The sequence below is a fragment of the Mobula birostris genome, chromosome 16 (assembly GCF_030028105.1).
Source record: "Mobula birostris isolate sMobBir1 chromosome 16, sMobBir1.hap1, whole genome shotgun sequence".
NCBI classification, from domain to species: domain Eukaryota; kingdom Metazoa; phylum Chordata; class Chondrichthyes; order Myliobatiformes; family Myliobatidae; genus Mobula; species Mobula birostris.
Genome location: NC_092385.1, coordinates 22,182,265 through 22,205,415, shown reverse-complemented (window position 1 = coordinate 22,205,415; position 23,151 = coordinate 22,182,265). Strand labels below are relative to the sequence as shown.

The window sequence follows — 23,151 nt, the reverse complement described above, 5'->3', positions numbered from 1 at the left end:
TTTGGGCTGAAACCTTTGGCAAGAAAATTATAGAGTCAGGACTAATATCAAATCTTTTAAAAATGATGCAAAAATATGAAGAAAAGACTAGTTTTGTGGAAGAGTATGTGTCTGCCTTCACCCATGGAAAAGACCACATGGCTTTTGAGCTATATAAGGCACTCTCTTGCTCTCCTTACAACCAACCCACTGCACGGCCTGAGTGTGCAAGGAACACTCTGTGGGCCAGGATTCCCAGGACCTACCTAGTAAGTAATCCTGGGGCCTGGTCTGATCTTTTGGGTTGACATCCAAGATCAGGTCTGTATTTACTGTACCCTTAGATCAAGGTATAATAACTGCCTTCACCCAAGTCTGTCTCTTTACAACAGCAGTGATAAGTGCAGGACTGTTCCTGTACCAACAGTATTGGCAGGAATGGGGTACAAGTGTGTCATTGTAGAACACTACCACATGGTAAGGTAGGACGCAGATCTATAAAAGTGGAGAGGTAGACTGGAGATGTGGCAAGTGGTTCAGTGTGGCCTAGTAACTAGAGCGGGAAATGTTGGGGACATGCAGAGACAGGAAAGGAGCAGTAACACCTATAGCATGTGTGTTTTTAAACTTATCTGAAGATATTAGTATATTGTTAAACACAGTTAAATATGTGTTTCTCATGATTGGCTTCAGAAGTAGTTGGATTATAAATCTGGCCCTCCACACAAAAGTAGCTGTGCCCCATTGATTTTCAGTGTGGAGGAAGTGGAAAGAAGACCTGGCATTATATGGAAGTTATTAAACGGATCAAGAACTGAAGCCTACTAAAGTTAATATAAGCGCAAAAGTAATGGCACTGAAAACTAACAGATCACTGCTTCTTGATGCATTCCACTCCTGGGTATAAAGGATAATGTGAAGGAGTTGCGGGTGCGTCAGATATAATCTTCAAGAGCTGTCTCAGTTCAGGAAATATCCCTAAATTGCAAATATATTTTCATTAAAAAAAGGCAACCAACAAAAAAAAAACAGGAAATTATAGTTCAACTTTTGCTAAAGAAATCATTTAAATCTATAAATTTCGAATGACTATGTGTCAAGTTGAAAAATATGAGCTGACTGGAGAAAGCCAATATGGATTTAATGGGTAGATCAAATCTAACACATCTAATGCTTTATTTTCTTCTGATAAACAACTAAAATAATAGAGGGCAGTACATTTGTGTGCAACTTGTACAGATTAAAAACGCTCAATATCCAAAATAAAAACCACATAGCCGAGCATAACATTAATGTGGCTTTAACCTATTTTGTGCCCACAACTGAGTAAGGGCATTCATCAATCAAGGTCAGCTATTTTGGTGCAAGAAACTTAAATACCTGGAGCTATTTCTCTGGCTACCTGCTTGCCCCAGTAAGACCATCAGTAGAGAAATGCCCAGTGTTGGATTTAGATAGGATTTTCATCAACATTGATCTAAAGCAGGGTTCCCAACCTTTTATATGCCACAGATTTTTACAATTAATGAAGGGGCCTGTGGACCCCAGGTTGGGAACCCCTGAGAAAGCATGACTGCTGTTGCTCTTGCATGAAAGAAAGCTGCTTTTAAAACCTTAAAAACCAAAACTGAGCACAGCGTAGTGGTTCACAAAACGCTTTACAGTACCAGCGACCTGGGTTCAATTCCTACCGCTGCCTGTAAGGAGCTTGTATGTTCTTCCCATGACTGAATGAGTTTCTTCCGGGTGCTCCAGTTTCCTCCCACAGTCCAAGCATATATCGGCTGGTAGGTTAATTGGTCATTGTAAATTGTCCCGTGATTAGGCTGGGGTTAAATCAGGGGATTGCAGTGTGGTGCTGCTTGATGGGCCTATCCCCTGCTGTATCTTAATAATTAAATAAATTTAAAAGGTTAGCTCCAACTATTATTGCACATACTCTGCCAAACACACTTAGTTGACTAAACCAAAGCAACATTTGGTACCCGTCTCTCTGTCACCAAATCTCAAGGTGATTTCTTTAGGTATCCCCTCAAAATTAAATGTCAAAAGCGCCAGAAGAAATCCTATGCATAGGTTACTTGATAATGAAATCAAATCTACAGAAAGACATCCTATAAAAGAGATAGCACTAATAGCAGTAAGTTTCTGGGGAGACCCCTCTGTGATTGCCTGCAGTTTCGGGAGTTGTGCACTGCAGACAAATATTCCTTCCACAAGTGAACATGAAAGTGCCATGAATCAGAAATAGAAGGTTCCAATTTTGCTGATAGAGCTATTCTTGATTTCTGCAATGCAGCAGTGAGCAGTGGGGCATGAAATGTGGCTTAAATTAGCAGAAGCAGCCTGCAGGTTCCTGAGAATGAGTGTGCCCTGACTTTAACTTGGAGGACGATTTAGACACCTGTGCTTCTTTGCTCCCCAAAGATTCCCTGTACTGCTCTCAAAATCAATGCCAAGGTCACCCTCACTCTCTTGCTGCTCACTATTACAATTTGGATATAAAGATAGCTCGACTGCCAATATGGGGAAACTTCCATTTCCAATTGGAGTTTAATAATCCTTCCAAGTGTAAGTAAATATTCATATTTGGAAGTGTCATTTGGCTGCAGTACAGGCTTTCTAAGGATGCAGACACTCATGGAAAGCATTAAAACTCGGGGCATCCTCCTGGCAACAGTGTTCTATAATTTCCCAATGAATGGGCTGCTTTACAAAAACCATTATAAAGGACTGATACACCCTGTCAGAGCATTTTTGCATGTACTCATTGCTTGACCGTATTCCCAAATACTGAAAGGGTGCTGGTTGGATTGCACTGTTGGTAATGCAGGAAATTCAACCTCTAGTGCCTGTACTCCCAAAAAAAGGGCAGGATTAAGCAGAGCTGCTTTGGAACTAATGTTAATGAGTTCAAGCACAGAAACAATGCAGCACAACTCACCCATGCCAACCAAGCTGCCTACCTGAGCTACTTCCACTTGCCTTCATTTAGCCCATAACATTCCAAACTAGTGGTTCCAAAACTTTGGCTCCTAGACCGCATCCCCAGTGCTCCCTCTCCCCTTCCAGCCATTACATTGAAAACTATGAAGAATTTTGATTTATGATGCACAGTGAAAGAAAATAGGAAATGCAAATTCAAAGCAGTGATAATTAATTGCAAAAATTATTCAAATCTACTTAAAGCTACATTTAAATGTATTTCTTTATTTAATTATAGTAAAAACAATTTATGTCAACAATTTCAGAGCATTCATTAGTAGTCCAACTATTCACTACATCTGTGTTTTTTTTTACATTTCAATGAGATGGACGGGCTTGGCATATTGAAATTGGCTTCTCGGCATCAGGCTGAATGTTACTCAGGAGTGTTAGGTCCCAATGTTCAGTCATTTTCAGTCTGTTTCATTGCCTTGAAAGACGTTGGCCAACTGCAATGAACCACACTCCACTTAATATGCTGCTGGAAAAGCGATAAAAAATATCTTGACCTTTTTCCACTGTGCAGGATAGCGTTCTCAGAGACTTTTTTCTGCAACCAAAAGACTTGATATGATTTTTTTAAACCTTGGCTTCGGTTCAAAGTCATTTTGTGGCAAGATCAGTTCTTCATCCATCCTTCACGTTAATTCCTCATTACAAGTGTTCAGGAATGGATTTATTAACCAATCAGGAATTTAGATCGAGAGAAGATCCTGAAATCTCTCTGATGTGTCTTTATGCAGTTTGCCCAAGTGGGAATAGTATACTTGAGGATCATCATCTGGTATTCTTTCTTTCTCTTCCAACTAGAGAGACTCGGAAATGGGATAAGGTCGTGATGGCCAAGGTTGCACTTAACTAGCGTTAACTTGGACGGAAATCTGGAGATGACTGATTTGACACGGTTAAGATTCACATCGTTTCCTTCCAACTGAAGATTGATTTCATTAAACTTTGTGAATAATTCTGATCAGTAAGCAATGTCATGTCTGATATTCTTGAGTTGATTACTGAGTGAAGCATTCGAGTCTTCAGAGAATGTTATCATAGTTTTTAAAAGTGCATAAAAGCATCTCAGGCAGTTTCCTTTTGAGAGCCACCTGGCTTCTGTGTGTAACAGCAAGCATTCAAACCATTCATCATTCTCAATATAAAGCCCTTGAAATTGTCCAGCATTGAGAGCAAGGGACTTGATTTTATTTACCTCTGTGATAACAGTGTATAATAACTTGTGCAGCCAATCACTTAATTTTTTTTTGCAACAAGATGTTTTATCTGAATTACACTGTGAATGGTAAATACGTTAGGTACAGCTTTTATCAAGAATGTAATAACCCCATGATGGTGTCCTGTCATAGAAACATAGAAAACCTACAGCATAATACAGGCCCATCGGCCCACAATGCTGTGCCAAACAAGTACTTACTTCAGAAATTACCTAGGGTTACCCATAGCCCTCTATTTTTCTAAGCTTCATGTACTTGTCCAGGAGTCTCTTAAAAAACCCTGTTGTATCCACCTCCACCACCGTCGCCAGCAGCCCATTCCATGCACTCACCACTCTCTGAGTAAAAAAACCTACCCCTGATATCTCCTCTGTACCTACTTCCAAGCACCTTAAAACTGTGCCTTCTCGTGTTAGCCATTTCAGCCCTGGGGAAAGGCCTCTGACTATCCACACGATTAATGCCTCTCATCATCTTACACACCCCTATCAGGTCACCTCTCATCCTCCGTCACTCCAAGGAAAAAAGGCCGAGTTCACTCAACCTATTCTTATAAGGCATGCTCCCCAATCGAGGCAACATCCTTGTAAATCTCCTTTGCACCCTTTCTATAGTTTCCACATCCGTCTTGTAGTGAGGTGACCAGAACTGAACACAGTTCTCCAAGTGGGGTCTGACAAGGGTCCTATATAGCTGTAACATTACCTCTCGGCTCCTAAACTCAATCCCACGGTTCATGAAGGCCAATATTCCATTTGCCTTCTTAACCACACAGTCAATCTACACAGCAGCTTTGAGTGTCCTATGGACTCGGACCGCAAGATCCCTCTGATCCTCCACACTGCCAAGGGTCTTACCATTAATACCATATTTTGCAATTATATTTGACCTACCAAAATGAACCACCTCACACTTTATCTGGGTTGAACTCCATCTGCCACTCTCACCCCAGTTTTGCATCCTATCAATATCCCGCTGAGATATCCTATCAATATCTATCACAGCAGATCCCCGAGGCACCCCACTGGTGACCGACCTCCATGCAGAATATGACCTGTCTACAACCACTCTTTGCCTTCTGTGGGCGAGCCAGTTCTGGATCTACAAAGCAAGATCCCCTTGGATCCCATGCCTCCTCACTTTCTCAATAAGCCTTGCATGGGGTAGCTTAGCAAATGCCTTGCTAAAATCCACATACACTACATCTACTGCTCTATTTCATCAACGTGCTTAGTCACATCTTCAGAAAATGCAATCAGGCTCATAAGGCACAACCTGCCTTTGACAAAGCCATGCTGACTATTCCTAATCATATTATGCTTCTCCAAATTTCTATAAATCCTGCCTCTCAGGATCTTTTCCATCAACTTACCAAACACTGAAATAAGATTCACTAGTCTATAATTTCCTGGGCTATCACCACCCCCTTTCTTGAATAAGGGAACAACATCTCCAACCCCTCAATCCTCCATAACCTCTCCCATCCCCACTGATGATGCAAAGATCATTACCAGTGGCTCAGCAATCTCCTCCCTCACTTCCCACAGTAGCCTGAAGTATATCTCGTCTGGTCCCGGTGACTTATCCAACTTGATGCTTCCATAAGCTCCAGCACATCCTCTTTCTTAATGTCTATATGGTCAAGCTTTTCCGTCCGCTGTAAGTCGTTCCTACAATAATCAGGGTCCTTTTCTGTAGTGAATACTGAAGCAAAGTATTCATTAAGTACCGCCGCTACCTCTTTCAGTTCCATACACACTTTTCACTGTCACACTTGATTGGCCCTATTGTCTCACGTCTTATCCTCTTGCTCTTAATATACATGTAGAATGCCTTGGGGTTTTCCTTAATCCTGCTCGACAAGGCCTTCTCATGGCCCCTTCTGTCACTCCTAATTTTATTCTTAAACTCCTTCCTGCTAACCTTATAATTTTCTAGATCTCTATCATTACCTTTTCTTTTCTTCTTGACTAGATTTTCAACAGGCCCCATATCTCGGAAAGGATGTGTTGTCATTGGGGAGAGTCCAGAAGAGGTTTACGAGGATGATTCTGGGAATGAAGGGGTTAAGATATGAGGAGCGTTTGGCAGCTTTGGGCCTGTGCTCACTGGAATTTAGAAGGCAGGGGATCTCATTGAAAGAGGCGGGAGGAGAAGATGGCGGCGCGCCTGCGCAGCCCTCCGGTGAAAAATGATATCATATCCATCAAATAGGGGCTGTGGACAATTCTGATTTGATGGAGATGGATGTGAAAGCACAGAGGAACTTCTGGAGAAATTTCTGAAACGCTCGTTCGCTGCTGTCATTACTGCGTGGTCGGGAATCTTTCAGAGGGTAGGCCTCAAAATCCCCGCCCTCGCCTGCTTTTGGCAACCGTGAAGGAGGTCAAATCATTCGGACAGAGATGGCGCTCAGTACTCGGTGTCGGAGAGCTGATCAGAGCTCGAAGTTTTCGGATAACTCAGAGTCGGATTGTGGTCGGCATGGCAGGGAGAGTTTTTCTTCTTTCTCCCGTCTGCATGAGACATGGGACATTTGAGAGACTTTGAACTTTACTGTGCTCATTGACTTCTTCATCAAGTTATAGTATTGTTGCACTGTTGTAACTATATGTTATAATTATGTGGTTTTGTCAGTTTTTTCATTCTTGGTCTGCCCTGTGTTTTGTGATATCACACCAGAGGAAATATTGTATCATTTCTTAATGCATGTATTTCTAAATGACAATAAAAGAGGACTACGTGGCTTCATAATCTAACCTAAACCTACCGAACCTACCAAATATTGAAAGGACTAGATAGGGTGAATGTGGAGAGGATGTTTCCTATGGTGGAGGTATCCTAAACCAGAGGGCACAGCCCCAACATTGAGGAGCGACGCTTTAGAACAGAAGTAAGGAGGATTTTTTTTTAACCAGAAAGCAGTTAATCTGTGGAATGCTGTGCCACAGACTGCGGTGGAGGCTAAATCCGTGGGTTTATTTAAGGCAGAAATTAATAGTTTCCAAATCGGTCAGGGCATCAAAGGATATTGTGAGAAGTATGGGGTTGAGTGGGATCCAGAATCAGCATGATGGAATGGCAGAGCAGACTCATAGGGCTGAATGGCCTAATTCTGTTCCTATGTCTTATGGCCTTATCATAAACTGAATAGATCTGGAAATTCCTGTCTTCACATTATCCTATTATTTTGTGGAGTGAATTATAAGTTAGAACACCCACCTTTAAACAATATGATCTTAGTATTGTTTATTACTAGTTTCAGGAATACTATATGTTCAATCTCCATCAATTTCAACAGTATGTAGATTTGCATAACACTCTATTTATTATGTTGTGTCGCATAATTAACACAAAATAAATATTCCATTCTTAGAATTGTTTTCCCAAGCTGAATTTGTAAAATTTTCAATATTAATTAAAGTCTTTAGATTTTAATTAATATAATTAGATTTTAATTAAATACTCCCACTAGTTGGAAAATCAGGACTTACCATTATGAAACATTTAAGAAGAGTAGATTTTACAACATACTTGTCACCTCTAATGTCTCAGCCTAGTTTGTAAATGTCCTCACTCTGGAATAGCAGGTCAGTTTACTGAACAACTTGAAAAAGTCAGTCCACACATACGCAGTGTTAAATATTTGATGGAATCTGCAATTGATTTACTAACCAGAGGCATTTTGTGACCTGACAGGAGTTAGTGACAAAATAGAAAAATAATAAAGTAGACACAAAAGCTAACATTGTGTTTTAAAAGCATTTATTGCATCACATTGATACTGACTGCACTGACTGATCAATTTACAATTGATTATTCAATTTAGAACATTTATCAACAGAAAATTAAATAACAAATTCATTTGGCAGGCTTCAAGGCAGTCAGTAAGAATGTGGCCTGGTGTTCTAAACACCATTGATTTCATCGGTTTCTGTTTTAGAAAATACTTATGAAACTATCACAATAAAATTAAAACTCATTTTTATAACAGAGGATTATTTATTATACAGACAATTTTTACATTTGACTGTAGAATATATGAGAAAACTACAAGTTGGCACCTATTTAGCATTATTATGCATTTAAAATTAAAGAGTTAATGAATTTATAAAATGTACTTCAGGTGCTAACTGTCTTAAACTAGAGGATGTACATGCAAAATGGTTATTAATATAACCTTTTGGGACTCGGCTGTGGAATGAGAGAAATGTGGAACACATTACCACAGTGAGTAGCTGAAGCAAATTGGAATGATGCATTCAAAGGGAAGTAGGAAAAGCAAGAGAAGAGCTGGATTAGCAGTTCAGCAACCAGACTCAGATTTTGCCTGACTGAAAGCCATCCAAATATCCCAGTCCATTGCTCGTTCTTCAAATCCCTGCAATGCATTTCTTTTCAAGTATAAATCCAATTCCCCTTTGAAAGTTACAGTTGAATAAAATAAAATTTGAATTAAGCACCAAAGGTTGCTTTCCAGATGTGCGGTAAATTGGATAATAACAAATAACTGAATTTCAAATGAGCCTTTAACATAGAAAAGTGTCCCAAGGCACCAAGCAGAGATACCAGTAAAAGTATTTTTGGCACCAAGCTGCTGAAGGCGATACTAGGAAAAATGTCCAAAAGCTTTTCATAAAGGCCAGCTTTATAGAAAATCTTAAAGATGGATGGAGATGTAGCTCCAGTTCCAGAGCTTAGGGTCTATGCAACTGAAATCACTGATGCCAGTAAATTAAAAACAAGCTTGTGTAAAATAGTAGGATTTGAAGGAATGCAAAGCTCTCACGTATTGAAGGGAGAGTAATAAAAATTAGAAGGGCAATTACATCAAAGGCCATGAAAACAGTAATGAGGATTTTAAAGTTGAGATATTGCATGACCAGACCATTATAGGCCAATTGCCACTAATGTGGAGGGAGAACGAGATTTGATCCTGGTAGATGGTCGGGGAATTACTTGAATACAGATTTAGGTCATGCAAAGTATAAGGATCTTAGAATAGTCAAGACAAGGATAACAAAAGCACAGAAGAATGATTCAGTGGTAGTGAGGTAAGGCACAGATAGGTAATGTAGCATATTAAAATGGACAATCTTAATTGACAAGCAAAAGTCTGCATTGCTGGTATTTCTGGAAATTACTTTTAGGCAGTTTTGGTGATCAATATGTGTTGGAAACTCAACTTAGGATCAAATGCGACAGCGAGTTTGCAGAAAGTTCATTTCAGCTGCAGCATCTTGACAAGAATAGAGTAATGGTGATGCCACAGATTTTGTGACAATGGCAACAATGTCTAGTCTTCCAAAAATTTGGCTGCAAGAAATTTCTTTATTACCTATTACTGGGCAAATGAGATGAGAAATCAAAGATACTGGAGGGAGTGAAGTGGTGAAGAGGGTTGAAGACCATCAGTGGAATCTAATGTGATAATTATGGAAGATATTGTCAGAGGTTGGTATCGAGATGAGAAACAGGAACAGTATAAGGATATGTACCTGGATAACGCTAGCTGTAATGATGCGTGAATGAGAAGAGAAGTCATTAGAAATAATTGTCATCTTGGGATTGAGCTATTTCGACCAGCTGGATTATGGAGGAGAGAGACTCAAATGAGGATGATGAAATATATTGAGACAAACAAAGAGTAAAATAAAGCTTTCTGTGATCACATCGAATGCCATTTGAACCGATCTATTATTCAGCTAACTGTGCTGAATCCAATTCTAATGTGCCATTGTGAAAGTAAAGTCTTCCTTGTTTCCTTTCTTCCCATGGTGGGGTGGTTTTAACACACAAGTAAATCAGTGCTTGGATGACTCACTGACAGGATGGTCATTCAAAACTTGAACTAAATTGTAGGATGATTGAAGAGAATGCAGATTCCTTAGCGATGAGGTCCAACAAGGAGACATAACTTTGAGGCCATTGAGGAGTGAGGTAAGGGTACCATACCCATAACCTGTCACCTTTTTAGCCAAAATGTGGCAGACTACAGTGTGGTAATGTAACAGATACTCAAGATCCAGCAAAGTTAAATAAATGATAGATGTGCTCAAGTGGTATTCTGCTTGTCAGACATCGTCACCAAGGAATAAGTATTCTCTTATCCACCGCATAATTAAATTCAGTTGCCCTTTAACCTTCCATCTTCCAAAAAATATGTCTAGTTAATGTTGTTTTGAAGCCTGAGTCACTGGAGAGCAAGATTTAATGTGGGTAAGTATAATTAGCTCCATGCATCATCCCAAAAATGAGGGCTAGTCAGGGCTTTGCCAGGTGCAGTAAAACCGCTTGTTCTTTTTTATTTTTTTATTCCATTCCTCTAGTTCTAAAGGTTAATAATCCATTAGCTATTTTGTTACACATACCTAAACCTCTTCTTAGTTTCAACTGTGCACCTTTGAATATTGCTTGAAATTATCCTCCTGTGTAATCCAAACTGCATTAACTACCCCTTATCTGTTTGGAAATCCATTTGCCCCACATTTAATCTCTCAGTGCCTTTGTAATTTGTTCAAAATCACTTAATTTGTTACCGTGGTGTAGTCATAAGGAAATCTTGTTCTCTGTTATATTATCTAAGTTATTAATAAAGATAATGAAAAATTGAGATCCAGCGTAGATGCCCCAAATTGAGTGAATATTTGTTACTGCTATTCATTTGTTAGGCGATAGGAAACAATCTCTCAATTGAGGCAATAATTTGCTTTCAAATGCATGAGTTGCCAGTATCTTATTAAAACAAATGAGACTGCAGATGTCAGAATCTGAAACAAGAACATAAACGCTAGAAAAACTGATCCAGTCAAACGGTATTTGTACAAAGAGAAATTAGTTAATGCTTCAGGTTGAACCCCTTCTCTATGGACGAGAAATTCAACTGCACCCTTTTTCCAGTGGTAAATTGGGGTTTCCATTCTTCCCGATGCTATTTCAAAAAGCTCTAACAAAAGCACTACAAACTTTTAGGAAGTTGTTTTTTTAAATGTCCTGCATGGTTGGCTGGTCAACAATAGTTGCCAGGCTCAGTAAGTCTGCAGATGACATCAAAATTGGTGGTCTAGTGGACACTGAAGGAAGTTATTTAAGATTACAACAGAAGATTGAAAAAGCTGGGAATGTGGGCAAAGGAATTTCAGATAGAATTTAATTCAGAGGTGTTTAATGTGATGTGTGGTATTTTGGGAAGTTAAATCAGGGCAGGATTTGTACATTAAGTAGCAGGGTCCTAGAGAGTGTTTTAGAACAGAGTGACCTTGAGGTAAAGTATATAGTTCCCTGAAGGATAGGTAGAATGATGAGGAAGATATTTTGCATATTTGTATTCATCCGTCAGGGCACCGAATACAAGAGTTGGGATGTGAGGTTACAGCTCTTCAATACATTGGTTATGTGTCACTGAGAACAGCATATGCAGTTCTAGCCACCTAGCAATAGGAAGGATGTCATTAAGATGGAAAAGGTACAGTAAAGATTCACAAAGATATTGATGGAGCTAGGAGGCTTGAATTATAATCTTAGGCTGGGGCTGTTTCCCCAGAGTGCAGGAGGCTGAGATTTCAAAATCATGAGGGGCATAAATAACGTGGGTGTTTCAGAGTTGCTGGTGAATGCAGCAGGCCAGGCAGCATCTCTAGGAAGAGGTACAGTCGACGTTTCAGGCCGAGACCCTTCGTCAGGACTAACTGAAGGAAGAGTTAGTAAGAGATTTGAAAGTGGGAAGGGGAGGGGAGATCCAAAATGATAGGAGAAGACAGGAGGGGGAGGGATGGAGCCAAGAGCTGGACAGGTGATTGGCAAAGGGGATATGAGAGGATCATGGGACAGGAGGTCCGGGGAGAAAGACAAGGGGGGGGGAACCCAGAGGATGGGCAAGGGGTATAGTCAGAGGGACAGAGGGAGAAAAAGGAGAGAGAGAGAAAGAAAGTGTGTATAAAAATAAATAACGGATGGGGTATGAGGGGGAGGTGGGGCATTAGCGGAAGTTAGAGAAGTCGATGTTCATGCCATCAGGTTGGAGGCTACCCAGACGGAATATAAGGTGTTGTTCCTCCAACCTGAGTGTGGCTTCATCTTTACAGTAGAGGAGGCCGTGGATAGACATGTCAGAATGGGAATGGGATGTGGAATTAAAATGTGTGGCCACTGGGAGATCCTGCTTTCTCTGGCAGACAGAGCGTAGATGTTCAGCAAATCGGTCTCCCAGTCTGCGTGGAATGGGCTGCTGGCGACAGTGGTGGAGGCGAATATGATAGGGTCTTTTAAGGGATTCCTGGATAGGTACATGAAGCTTAGAACAATAGAGAGCTATGGGTAACCCGAGGTATTTTTTAAGGTAAGGACATGTTCGGCACAGTATTGTGGGCTGAAGGGCCTGTATTGTGCTGTAGGTTTTCTATGTTTCTGTGTTAAAACTCTTGGCAATACTTCAAGTGTGGCCTGATTAGTGGCTTATAAAACCTCAGTATTATCTCCTTGCTTTTATATTCTATCCCCTTTGAAATAAATGCCAACATTGCATTTGCGTTCTTTACCACAGACTCAATAGCCATAATAACGATTGCCTATTATAATTGCAACTCTCTTCAGGGTCCCTTTCACAAAATGCTGGAGGATCTCAGCAGGTAGGGCAGCATGTATGGAGGGAAATGAGTAGTCACACCATTATGACCTGCCCATCACCTCCCTTTCGTTCACCAGCTCCTTCCCTTTTTTCCAGGGTTTAGACATAGACATAGACATAGAATAGTACAGCACAGTACAGGCCCTTTGGCCCACATTGTTGTGCCAACCCTCAAACCCTGCCTTCCATATAACCCCCCCACCTTAAATTCCTCCATATACCTGTCTAGTAGTCACTTAAATTTCACTAGTGTATCTGCCTCCACCACTGACTCAGGCAGTGTATTCCACGCACCAACCACTCTCTGAGTAAAAACCTTCCTCTAATATCCCCCTTGAACTTCCTACCCCTTACCTTAAAGCCATGTCCTCTTGTATTGAGCAGTGATGCCCTGGGGAAGAGGAGCTGGCTATCCACTCTATCTATTCCTCTTAATATCTTGTATACCTCTATCATGTCTCCTCTCATCCTCCTTCTCTCCAAAGAGTAAAGCCCTAGCTCCCTTAATCTCTGATCATAACCCATACTCTCTAAACCAAGCAGCTTTCTGGTAAATCTCCTCTGTACCTTTTCCAATGCTTCCACATCCTTCCTATAGTGAGGCGACCAGAGTACTCCAAGTGTGGCCTAACCAGAGTTTTACAGAGTTGTATCGTTACCTTGCGACTCTTAAAGTCTATCCTTCGACTTAAGAAAGCTAACACCCCATAAGGTTTCTTAACTACTTGTCCTGCTCTATCAGATTCCTTCACCTTCAGCACTTTGCCACTTCCACCTATCACCTCCTATCTTCTTACATCATTCCCTTTCATTGCCTCCCACCCACCTTTCCCCTCTCACCTATTTCCGACCAGGTTGTGCTCCTCTTCATCCCCTTCCTTTTTATTCTGGCTTCTACACCCTTCCTACCCAATCCTGAAGAAGGATCTTGGCCCGAAATGTTAACTTTTTCTTTCCCTGATCTGCTGAGCTCTTCCATCATTTTGTTTGTGTTGCTCAAGATGTCCTGCTTTCACAAAATCTCTCGTGACAACCAGGGGCCCTACCATTTACCATGTCAGTCTTATGTGGTGTAACTTACCGAGATAAAGCAGGCTGTGTAATGGCAGATGGAGCTTAAGTTAGTCAAGTATGAGGCATTGCATTTCAGTAAGTTGTAAGCAATGAGGCTAAAATTTACACTAACATTGATGTGTCCAATAGGACAGCTAGTGATTAATTTGTTAGTTGAACTATTCCTTCCACCGGTTATGCAGGACTTTTTGTGTGCTCCCGATAGAGAGTCTTGACCGGAGACTCACAGGAGTCAATGGAGTTGTATTTCTGCAAGGAAGCTTCATCCACATTTGTAATCGAATCCCATGACTCAGAACAGAGTGAAAATTAAAACATTGCAAATACTGGAAATAGGCGATATAACAGAAAACACTGGAAACACTCAGCAGGGTCAGGAAGTACCTGTGGAGGAACAGAATAAATGTTTTTTTTTAAATCTCAGGATACCGCCAGTTTCAAAGGTTTTTTTGGGGTGTGCCCAGTGCAGCCAGCTGAGCACAACTAAGGGCTCTGTACTGTACTTCAGATGTTGGCCTGGGAGAGGACATTGGTTCTCTTCTCCTTCCAGTGAATCTGAAGGGTTTTGAAGAGACAAGATGGCGACATTTTTCCAGGCAGTCCAGGTCTCAGAAAAATAAAGGAGAACAGGGGTCAATGCTGCCCAGTAGACTAATGAGTTGACATTTTAATTTCAATTCCCATTCCTGTTCCGACTTGCACCAAAAAGGGCCCCACTACTTACAACAGGTGTAAAACACACAAAATGCTGGAGGAACTCTGCACATCAGACAGCATCTATGGAGAGAAATAAAGAGGACACATTCCAGGTTGAGACTGTATATCAGGACTTACAGCAGGAGGGTGTTTTAGCCACATAATGACATAATTCTGCTCCCTCATTTAAGATTCCAATAGCCATAGCTAATTTTGGAAAGCAATATCAGTCTGGTCTGGAGATCAACTAACACTCATTTTACACTATTTCTCAGGTCAAAGTTCACCTCTCACAATACACCTTCGTGCTTGATATTCAGAGCAAAAACTGACAACCAGTTACACTTGAAAACTAAAACATTAGAATCAAACTATATACTCATAACATGCAATCAAATCTACTGAGAAAATGAAACAAATGAAAAAATAACTGGAACTGTTTTTATTGAACGTGGCTGCACCAGATGGCTTTCATTTCTACGATTACTGTCATTAGAATAATTATCCCATCATAATGCAATCTTCCGATAGCAATCCAGATAAGTTATTGAATTTATCCACCTGTTATTGTTACAAGTCAGGAGGACAGAATGTGCTATGGATAGGCAAAACTTTCACATTTAGCTAAGCCTAGGATCTGGCATTGCAGCACAAGCACCATACTAGATGAATGTTTGCAAGTTTAGGTGGATAATAATAGGTTTCAATAGGTACATTTAATGTCAGAGAAATGTATACAATATACATCCTGATAACTTTGAGAACTTTCATTCTCCTATAACAGGCATTCAGAGACACAAGTACAGATTCTACCCCACTGCTATCAGACTCTTGAACAGGTCTCTCATACACTAAATGATAACCTCTTGATCTCCCTGACAACCTTGCCGTGACCCTTATCTGTCATCCTGCATGGCACATTTTCATTAACTGCAACACCATATTCAGAATTATTTTGCACCTTTATGTAATGATATGTGGCATGATAAATAAATGATTTTCACTACCTTGGGGCATATAACAATGATTCACAAAAATCAATCTGTAGCTTTAGCGTCTTGTTAAAACTTGCCCTCTGTTGGTGTCCACTAGAGACTGACGTGGCTTTGGAAACAGAAAACACGCTGAGTGAGATAAGAACAACATCTCCCAGATTACCTCCTAGCCAGGCAAATTTTTCCATTCTAGCCCAATGCTTTGGTCTACCTTGCATGTTTTTCTAATTCCACGTCAACTGCACCCCAGAGAAGGAGTCCAGGCTTCACAAAATTAATTGCTCATGGGCACATTGGGCACATACAGTTGCCCAGTAATCCTCTAATCCTCTAGAGTGGGGGGTTCCCTTGATTAATGGCATTGGTCCATGGCATATGGAAGGCTGGGAAACCCTGCTCTACAACTAATCCTGAGGAGTCCCAGATGCACCATGTGCAAGTCTGCAGAGAAGTTTGACAGAATGAGTTTCTGAAGATCTATTCCTGTGTGTTTTTCTATGTTTATGTTTTATATTTTAAACATTTATTTTGAATTAATTCATTTTTTTAAAGAGGAACTGGCTTCAACTAAAAATTTTGTTGGCATTAATCTGATATGGTCTTGAAGGTATTTTTAGCAAAAACGTGTCATTCTTTAAGGCATCAAACATAGAAGTTGCTGCTCTTGTGAGATTAATTGTGGTTTACTAAATGATAAAACCCAACATGGTTTTGGTGTGTGAAAACACAAGAATGTCCATATTGTCTGCACTGTGACAGATCCTGATACTGTTGGACTCCCTCACAACAATGACAGCCATAGGTACAGCCACAAGGAAATCAATGCTGAAGGTCTCAAAGAAGTTACATAGGTAGCTGTTCTCAGACTGTAGCTATACTCACAACACGCTCACGCTCAGACTGTAGCTTACAGGTAATATGATGATCTCCAAACAACTGGAATCACAGAGTATCCAAATTACCTGGACTACCCTGCAGTTCACCACAATTAGTACCGTGAAGAGATTCAAGGCCTTTCTACCAGAAAATTACAGGTGACAATGACTTGGAGATCCAGGAGGCCATTAACCATGAATATAAGACATCCTTGAATTCAAAACATTATCATGGCTGTATGAAGACAGGTACAACACTGCAGGCATCCAAAGCTCAGTTCCAATTGAAAATATCTGAACTAAATGGACAATGGTTGGTAAGAGTGCAGCAGATCCATAAACTCAGAAACATGCAAGGATTCTGTGGGACATCAAAACCATCTTTGACCCAGACACACAACGGCATAGCAGAGCAATGAAGCAGAAGCGAGAGTCATTTAGTTCCTCATTAACAGAGTCCATACAAAGAGCTTGTCAGTGATGACTCTGTCCTTCACATAAGAGTCTTTATTTCAATTCCACAGCAAATTAGCCAGTCCGGTGTCGCCACCACACCCTACCAACAAAGTGGCAATACAACATGATGCCATTGAGAAATAACAAGCATCAGGAACAGACTGTCCTAAAACTTAGTGGAGAGGAGCTTTGATCAGAAAATCATAAACCCGTTTATCGCCTCTGGAAAGGGCAAGTGCTCACAAGTTGGTGATAAAGATACAAATATGATTGTAACAGCTCAACAGGTTCTCCTTGTGGTCTGCCACAAGGAAAGTTTTTACAAGAGTTCTCCTCCTCCCAGTGGCTGAAAAGTTGCTTTCCAAACCAGTGTAGAGTCCTTCCATCCAGAGTGACAATGGACATGATTTTTCACTACATGACACTCCAAGGGAAACACAAGAAGCAGTGCCTACCACTGTACATGGCCTTTCGTTAATCTATAGACCTTAACTCCATTAAGAGAAATGTAGTTGTAATTGGGGACATTATAGTCAGTGAAATGGTCAAAACCCTGTCACAAGGATCGAGCGTCCTGGAGGCTGTACTTGTTGTCTGCCTCGTGACTGGGTGTGGAACAGAAGAATTTGGAGTGGGAGGGGAAAGACCTATGTGCTGTTGTCCATATGGGTACCAATGATGTAGGAAGAGCAAGGAAAGAGATTCTGCTGAGGGAATTTGAGCAGCTGGGGACTAAATTTAAAAAAAAACAGAATCAAAAATGTAATAATTGCTGGATTGTTCTCTGGGCCACATGCAAATTGGCACAAGATTAATAGGGTCAGAGAGCTAAATGTGTGGCTCAAAGATTAGTCAGGGAGAAGGTGATTTGAAATCGTGGGACATTGGCACCAGTATTGGGAAGGAAGATATCTGTTTGAATGGGACAGCTTCCATCAGAACCATGCTGGGACCAGGATCCTAGAAAATTAGGAAAGAGCATGAGCCCAGTCTAAATTAGGGAAGACTTTAGCTAGCTGCTAGCTTGGCATACAGATCTTGAGAAGAAATCAGAAGGTATCACTGCCAATCCAGATGATCTTACCTGCCTCAGATACAAACATTAGAAGAATGGGTAAGGTGGCGCCAGATGTAATGCAGTGTAGGGAAGTGTATGGTCATTTACTTTGGCAGAAGGAATAAAGACATAGACTATTTTCTAAATGGGAACAAATTCAATAATCGGAGGTGCAGAGGAATTTGGGAGTCCAAGTCCAGGGTCCGCTAGTCTTTAAGAAGGGAGGGATGCAGAAGAAAGGAAATTATGGGCCAGTTAGCCTGACTTCAGTGGTTGGGAAGATGTTGGAGTCCATTATTAAAGATAAGGGTTTCAGGGTACTTGGAGGCACATGATAAAACAGGCCACAGTCAGCATGGTTTCCTTAAGGGAAAATCTTGTCTGACCAATCTGTTGGAATTCTTTGAGGAAGTAACAAGCAGGATAGACAAATGATAGACAGTGGATGTTGTTTAGTTGGAGTTTTAGAAGGCCTTTGGCAAGGTATTGCACATGCATCTGCTAAACAAAAGCTCATGGTATTACAAAAAAGATACCAGAATGGATAGAAGATTAGCTGACTGGCAAGAGGCGAAGCGTACAGATAAAGGGGGTCTTTTCTAGTTGGCTGTCAATGACTAATGGTGTTCTGCAGGAGTCGGTTTTGAAACCTCATCTTTTTATGTTGTATGTCACTGATTTGTATGAAGGGATTGATGGCTTTGTGGCCAAGTTTGCAGACAATATAAAGATAGGCGGAGGGCTTGTTAGCGTTGGGGAGCAGGGAGTCTGCAGATGAACTTAGACGGAGCAGGAGAATAGGCAAAGAAGTTGCAAATGGAATACAGTGTAGGGAAGTGTATAGTTATGCACTTTGATAGAAGGAACAAAAGCATAGACTATTTTCTAAACAGGGTGAAAATTTATAAATCAGAGATGCAAAGGAACTTGGGAATCCTAGTACAGGATTCCCTTAAGATTAACTTGCAGGTTTAGCTGGTAGTATGGAAGGAAAATGTAATGTTAGTATTTACTTTGAGAGGACTAGAATATAAAAGAAAGCATGCAATGCTGAACATTATAAGACATTGATTAGATCACATTTGGAGTTTTGGGCTCCATATCTAAGAAAAAATCCAGAGGAGGTTCATGAGAATGATCCCAAGAACGAAAGGGTTAACGTATGAGTGTCTCTGAGCTTGTACTCAATGGCATTTAGAATAATGAGAAGGGGGAGATCTTATTGAAAGCTACTAAATATTGAAAGACATAGATAAAGTATGTGGAAAGGATGTTTCCATTAGTGGGAAAGTTTAGGACAAGAGGGTGCACAACCTCAGAATAGAAGGGCACCTCTTTAGAACAGAAATGAAGAGGAATTTCTTGCCTTCCTGCAAGCTAACATCCCCAACACCATAATTACACATAGTCCACTCTAAAGACAAGAGCACATTGCTCATATGCCCAACATCAAAAACATTTCTTCTTCATGTAAAATTTAATGGTGGTTATCAGACCAACATAAGGCACAAAGAGACAGAAGTATACTCAGTAAATACCCCCCAAAAAACCCTCAAATAATATCAAAAAGTTTAATGCTTTTCAGAAAGTCAAATATGCAATTATATAGATTACAATGGTAGAGATATCCTAACAAATTTTCCACGTTAAACTCTGTTAGTCCAAAAGATCTCAATTTAGCAATTAGATGTTTCCTTTGCACCTCATAGGGACTGCATTCAAACAAGATATGCTGCACTGTTTTTGACAAGTGCACTTCCTACAAATGCCAATATAATGCATATTAATTCTGAACAAGGAATTAGTCAATGTAGTACTGAATGCCCAATACAGAAACGTGTAAGGATAACCTTTTCCTTCCTATTACACGCATCTCACAGTTGAGTTCACACCATCCTCTGAATTTTATACAAATGCTGTCATTTCTTTTCCTTTTCCCAACTTTGTTGCCACAGTGATTGAATAGATTTGTAAATTATGGCTTTCATCTCCGCTTATGCAAAGGCACCACTACATTTAGATCCTTAATTTTAAATGATTACTTGGCAAGGATATCTGACACTTTGTTTCCTTCAGTCCATATGAAATGCATACACAGGTCTAGACTCTGCTCTTTTATATTGTATGAAAGAAGAAGAGGAGTAACACTGCCATAACTTTCCTAAAAGCTTCATTCCACTTCTTCCTGGCCCTTTTACATTCATCTCACCACCAGGGAAAAGCTTTCCTTTTACTATCAGAATCAGATTTAATATCACTGGCATATGTCATGAAATTTGTTAACTTTCAGCAGCAGTACAATGAAATACATGATAAATAAATGTACAGAGGAAAAAAGCTGAATAATATTAAATATACGTGTGTGTGTGTGTGTGTGTGTGTGTGTGAGCGTGTGTGCGTATGTGTGCTTGTGTGTGTGTGTGTTTGTGTGTTTGTGCATGTGCTTGTGTGTGTGTGTTTGTGTGTTTGTGTGTGTGTGTGTGAGAGTGAGTGTGTGTGTGTGTGAGTGTGAGTGTGTGAGTGTGTGTGAGTGTGTGTGTGTGTGTGAGTATGTGTGTGTGAGTATGTGAGTGTGAGTGTGTGTGTGTGTGTGTGAGTGTGTGTGAGTGTTTGTGTGTGAGTGTGTGTGAGTGTGTGTGTGTGTGCGAGTGTGTGTGAGTGTGTGTGTGTGCGCGTGAGTGTGTGTTTGTGCGTGTGCGCATGTGTGTGTTTGTGTGTGTGAGTGTGTATGTGTGTGTGAGTGTGTTTGTGTGTGTGTGTGTGTGTGTGTTTGTGTGTGTGTGTTTCTGTCTGTGTGAGTGTGTGCGTGTGTGTGTTTGTGTGTCAGTGTGTTTGTGTGTGTATATGTGTGTGTATACGTATAGGTTAAAATAATCGAGTTAAAATAAGTAGTGCAAAAATGCAGAAATAAAAAGTAGTGAGGTTGTGTTCATGGGTTCAATGTCCATTTAGAAATTAGATGACAGAGGGGAAGAAACTCCCAATGATCTCCCAAAGATCTCAGTATTTCAGTATTGATTCCTTAGCTACTGAGTTGAGTATAGAGCACAAGGTACTATTACTTAACTCGATAACCTCCAGAACTAAATGATCAGGAAATCTACTTTCACATAAATCATGAAATACATCCCAATTTGCCTTTTTAAAATTCAATCTGGGGATATGAGAACCTTTCTTCTAATACACAGCTAATACCTTAGTACAGGTAATGGGTAAATGATCACTCCCCACTGTTGTATCATTATACACTTCCCAGTTACACACACTTGCTATATCCTCAGATGTCAGCATAAGGTCTGCAGCAAAAACAATGTTGTTAGATAGATTTATCCTTGTATTCCTACCATCATTCAAGCACACCAAACAGTTTTCTTCCAGAAAGTCTTCCTTTCACATTTGCGTCACTATAATCCCACATGGTACAATGAGCATTAAAATCCCCACACCATATAACATCATTTTTCCCATTTCCACCACACTTTCCAATATATCAGCTGATAACCTTTCACGAGGGTTAAACAAATGATTTGTATTTAACTATTCTTTCCCTAAATTTCAACCAGAATTGACTCAGAAACAACTCCAATCTCCAAACTGCTGTGCTTTCCCATTTTGACAAAGGTAGCACTTCTCCTCCATTACCCATTTTCCAATCGTGTCTTAGATCAACATAACATTCCATCTTAAAGCATAGACAAGCTATCAACCACGTTTCCTGCACACGTATAACATCAGGATTATTTGGTAAATGTTCAGTGAATTTATTAAATTCTTGACCATTAGCTAACTGGCTTCTAACATTCCATTTTAAGATTGGAAAAACCATTAACAACCTTCCTTTGAAGTCTGAACATGATTTACTCCTCCAAAAGGACTACAACCTTGTCCTGGTTTAGAAGCTTGTATGCCTCAATGACCCAGAGGGCTACGTTGACTGGAATCAGGGCTTTATGCTTTGGCTCTTGATAGGGCCACCCATGCCAAACAGGTCAAAGGGTAGAGGTCAGACTAAGAGTGGTCCACCAATCCTCCAGGTTCAGAGGTTCAGCTCAGGGCTAACAATGCTGACTGGTCAAACAAAACTCTTACGGAAACAGCAATAAAGAATCCTTCTACATCTGTGTGCAACGGTATTCCTGAGTCTCCACCCAGGAATTACACAACTGACAGTAATCCCAGAGGAAGCTATCGACATGATGAACGTCTGTGAATGTCACCAGAAATGGAGGACCTTCTTTGCTGCCCTGAACGCCAGCTGCGTAACAGACAAAAGAAGAAAATTATTTACTCCTCCTTGTAAGGCATCATTAATAATTTCAAGGGTTAAGTCTTTTATCTCTAAATGTTTTTTACTGCAGCTTTTAATATAATTTTAATTTTTATGTCCTACTTTTAGTTTGTGCTGTACAATTTACCACATCCGCCACAAAAGTGACAAACTAATTTATCAACAATTAGATAATCTTTTGGTATACATGCATTTTACATAACACCTTTAAACTATCTGTATTCTGGATGTTAATAGATCCCATTTACACTGTCTTCTGTAATTTCTACAGAGCCTCTGCATATGATATGCCCATTTCCACAGCTTTCTTATACACAGGACTCCCTGCCTAAACGGAGTTACGCTCTCCTCCACAGTTGCTACAATTTAGCTTAACACCTTCTCTACAATTGCCATAATCATGTTCTCTACCACATCTACTACACCACTTTCTACCCTATTATGTGACTAACTTTCTGTCATGAAAAACATCTCAAAGGGAGGCGGTACATAGACTTGAACCATATAACTCATCAAACTTAAATTAACCATGTCCGGCAACTCTTTTCCATCAGATTGAATCAATACCAATAAGCTATCTGTTCTAACTCCACCACAAAATCCTTTTAAACATTTAGCATCCGCAACTTTTCTCCTCTGATTAAGTTATTTTAACTTAGCCCATGGATATATCTAGAGGCACTCCAGAGTTTACTCCCCAAAGCTGCTATTGTTCAACATAATTCATTGGTGTTACCTTCCTTCCTCACACAGCTTTTAACCCCAAAGCTTTCTCCTATTGCTTACTACCTTTACAAAGTACGAAGCGTGCCCCATAAAGGGTTTTGCACTGCAATATCTCATAATGCCTTTTTCAAATCCTTAGCTAGTCTAATTGAATTGCTATCAGAAAGA

General features: G+C 40.3%; 1 protein-coding gene across 5 annotated transcripts in view; it reads right to left on the bottom strand.

Moving 5' to 3' along the window:
* cacna2d3a (calcium channel, voltage-dependent, alpha 2/delta subunit 3a) overlaps nt 1–23,151 on the bottom strand; it is a 797,416-nt gene that overhangs the window by 616,777 nt on the left and 157,488 nt on the right. The window contains exon 1 of one of the 5 annotated variants that reach the window (XM_072280406.1): nt 7,685–7,757. The exons of the other annotated variants lie outside the window; for them this stretch is intronic. Within the exon in view, the coding sequence (XP_072136507.1) occupies nt 7,685–7,687 (3 nt within the window). The 5' untranslated portion in view covers nt 7,688–7,757. Of the gene's footprint in view, nt 1–7,684; nt 7,758–23,151 lie in introns of those variants that run through there. 5 annotated transcript variants of the gene reach the window in all.